The 2,949-nt window shown below is 54.8% G+C and overlaps 1 protein-coding gene across 1 annotated transcript in view; it reads right to left on the reverse strand.

The window, feature by feature from the left end:
* Positions 1-581: 581 nt before the first annotated feature.
* Positions 582-2,949, reverse strand: part of gpr12 (G protein-coupled receptor 12) — a 2,998-nt gene continuing 630 nt past the window's right edge. Inside the window, exon 2 of the mRNA XM_028965511.1 lies at positions 582-1,942. Coding sequence (XP_028821344.1) covers positions 902-1,930 — 1,029 coding nt within the window. The 5' untranslated portion in view covers positions 1,931-1,942 and the 3' untranslated portion in view covers positions 582-901. The remainder of the gene's footprint in view (positions 1,943-2,949) is intronic.

Raw genomic sequence — 2,949 nt, forward strand, 5'->3', positions numbered from 1 at the left:
TACACTGAGGATATTAAGAATAATAACTACACTGCATTTAATCACCATTAACATCTGACTCACGGTGCACCAATAGCGGGAACCCAAGTACCACAGTTTGAGAACTATGGCCCTGGATCATTCTAAACCATCCTAGGGCCAGTGGTGGCCTAGCGACCCGCCAAGGTGAAACTGAGCAAGGTACCGTCCCCGCACACTGCTCCCCGGCTGCCCACTGCTCACTAAGGGGATAAATTAAATGCTGACAATCATTTCTGACAATCATTTCCCTTCTTAATCCCAGTGACAATTCATCTGGATATAAGAAGGCGTTTTACAACGTCTTCGCGACACGCGATGCACGAATCCAGCCACAGGACCGATTTGGCGGCGAGTAGGGCTCGGACACTATGTCGATTTTTTTGTCAAGCAGACCTGGCAACACGTATTCCTCCGTATAATCACGAGACAAGACAGGGCCCCGTCTTTTTGTTTTTTTAAAAAAGGCATTTCATAGCTCTGATATATATGTGTGAGTGTGTGTGTATACACACACACACACACCCACATATATATATATATATATTAGCTCTGAATGGTCGTTTTTTTTTTTTTTTTTGGTGCGGAACCGGCACACGTGCGCACCGGTTTGAAGGGGCCGCGGGTTTGAGTCCTGTTCAGGGCGCAGCGGCGAGCGCCAGCCTGACCCGGAGGCCGTGATACCTCCACATCATTGTCCTGCACAGCCGCCCGCCGCTGGTCGAAGCCACCTCTCCCGACAGGGCGCGGCCCACAGTACAAGAGTACGTAAATTCTCACATTGAGGGGGAGGTAAAAAAAACACACACACACACACACGCTTTCTTTCTGCTGGGTCAACTTCAATCTTCACCGCTGCTGACCGAGGGGGACACCGTCCCCGTCAGACGTCGCTGGGGGTCCGCGCCCGCTGCGCCACGCTGGCGGGCACGCAGCCGCAGCAGACCAGCCACAGCGCCTTCTGGATCTCCTGGTTCCGGAAGGCGTAGATGACCGGGTTGATGACCGAGTTGTAGGTGGCGGGCACCAGCGTGGCGTACGTGTACAGCGGCGGGTAGGTGTAGTCGGCCACCAGCGAGTAGACGGTGAAGGGCATCCAGCAGGCGGCGAAGGTGCCCAGGATGATGGCGAGCGTGGACACGCCCTTGCGGGTGGTGACGTAGTGCGGCGTGGCGGCCAGGAAGTGGTGCTGCAGGGCGATCTGGTGGGCGTGGCGCATGACGATCTTGCAGATCTGCACGTACAGCTGCAGCATCAGGCCGAAGAGCAGCAGGAAGGAGACGGACAGCACCGCCACGTTGTTCTTGGTCAGCGGCCGCACCACGCTGCACGTGGCCTCCTCGCCGAGGCAGTTGACCCCGGTGACGGGCAGCAGGCCCAGGCAGACGGACACGCCCCACAGCAGCACCAGCATGGTGTAGGTGAAGGCGGCGGTGCGCTCCGAGTTGTAGGTGAGGGCGTAGTAGAGCGACAGGTAGCGGTCGATGGTGATGGCGAGGAGGCTGAAGACGGAGGCCGAGAACGACGCCACCACCAGGCCCACCGTGAGCAGCTGCGCCGAGTCGGAGCGCAGCAGGTAGGCGAAGGTGAAGTGCAGCACCAGGCCCAGGCCGGCCAGCAGGTCCGCCAGCGCCAGGCTGCCGATGAGCAGGAACATGGGCGCGCGCAGGGCGGGGTTCTGCCAGATCACCAGGACCACCAGCGCGTTCTCGCAGGCGATGAGCGTGCCGGACGAGCACAGGACGATGTCCCACGGGTTGACCAGCGGCTCCGCCGCCCCCGGGGGCCTCGGGGGGGGGGCCGCCGCTGGCGGGAATGTCGGCGCGGTGACGTTGTCCATGCTGCCGCCTCCACTGGCCCAGGTGGCGTCCGGGTTCAGCCAGCTGGGGGTCACCGGCGTCTCGGCGCTCATTGTGCCTCCCGTCTGGAACAGAGCAACGCAGAGTCGTTACGAAGCCCACGGCGACACGGTGCACACAGTGAAATTTGTCCTCTGCATTTAACCCATCACCCTGAGTGAGCAGTGTGCAGCCATGACAGGCGCCCGGCGAGCAGTGTGTGTGGGTCGGGATTCGAACCGGCAACCTTCTGATTACGGAGCCGCTTCCTTAACCGCTAGGCCACACCACTTTGGAGATCTGTACACCGATATCCTGGAAGTTTGTTCGTTTTTTTTTTTTTTACTTTTTGTTTATCTGTTTTCATTTTGGTTTGAGAGAGAGAGAGAGACAGAGAGAGAGAGAGAGAGAGAGAGAGAGAGGCAGGGCGATATTGTGTTTTGATCATTTTTTACTTTTTTCTCAAATATTTAGCTCGTCTACACAGAAAGCGATTTTGTCAACACAGCAATGACAACAGCAATAATACAATTATCATTCCTAATAATAAATAATCATATTATTTATTGCTGTAGTATAATATTGGTATATATGTTAACTGAGTTAAGATAAAAAAAAAAGAAAAGAAATCCGCGGTTTTCCACACAATTTGTGTCCCTGTGTCCTGGTGAGGTGACATCATATACGTTTTTACCTGCAAGTAAAACAGAAAACTGGTGGGTGAAACTTTTTACCTCTTAAAGCTGGTCCATCTGGCTAATTTACCTTTATTGTCATTACGATTATTATTATGTCATAAAAGCTGAATGGAAACCGTTCCTTGAGAGTGTCTACCATGTCTTCAGTAAAACAGCCATCGAGAAGGACATCTTCACCGCCACTTACCATCGCCATCGTCACCATTTAAACTGGTACACCAGACACCAACCAGGGCCGCTGGCCCACGCTGAATGGTCCCCGCCAGGGTGATCTTAACTGTTACTTCACAATCCAGGAAGCGGCCCCGTAATCAGAAGGTTGCCGGTTCGAATCCCGATCCGAACCTCAAGGTGCCACTGAGCAGAGCACCGTCCCCACACACTGCTCCCCGGGC

This window comes from Denticeps clupeoides, chromosome 2, assembly GCF_900700375.1.
Source record: "Denticeps clupeoides chromosome 2, fDenClu1.1, whole genome shotgun sequence".
NCBI classification, from domain to species: domain Eukaryota; kingdom Metazoa; phylum Chordata; class Actinopteri; order Clupeiformes; family Denticipitidae; genus Denticeps; species Denticeps clupeoides.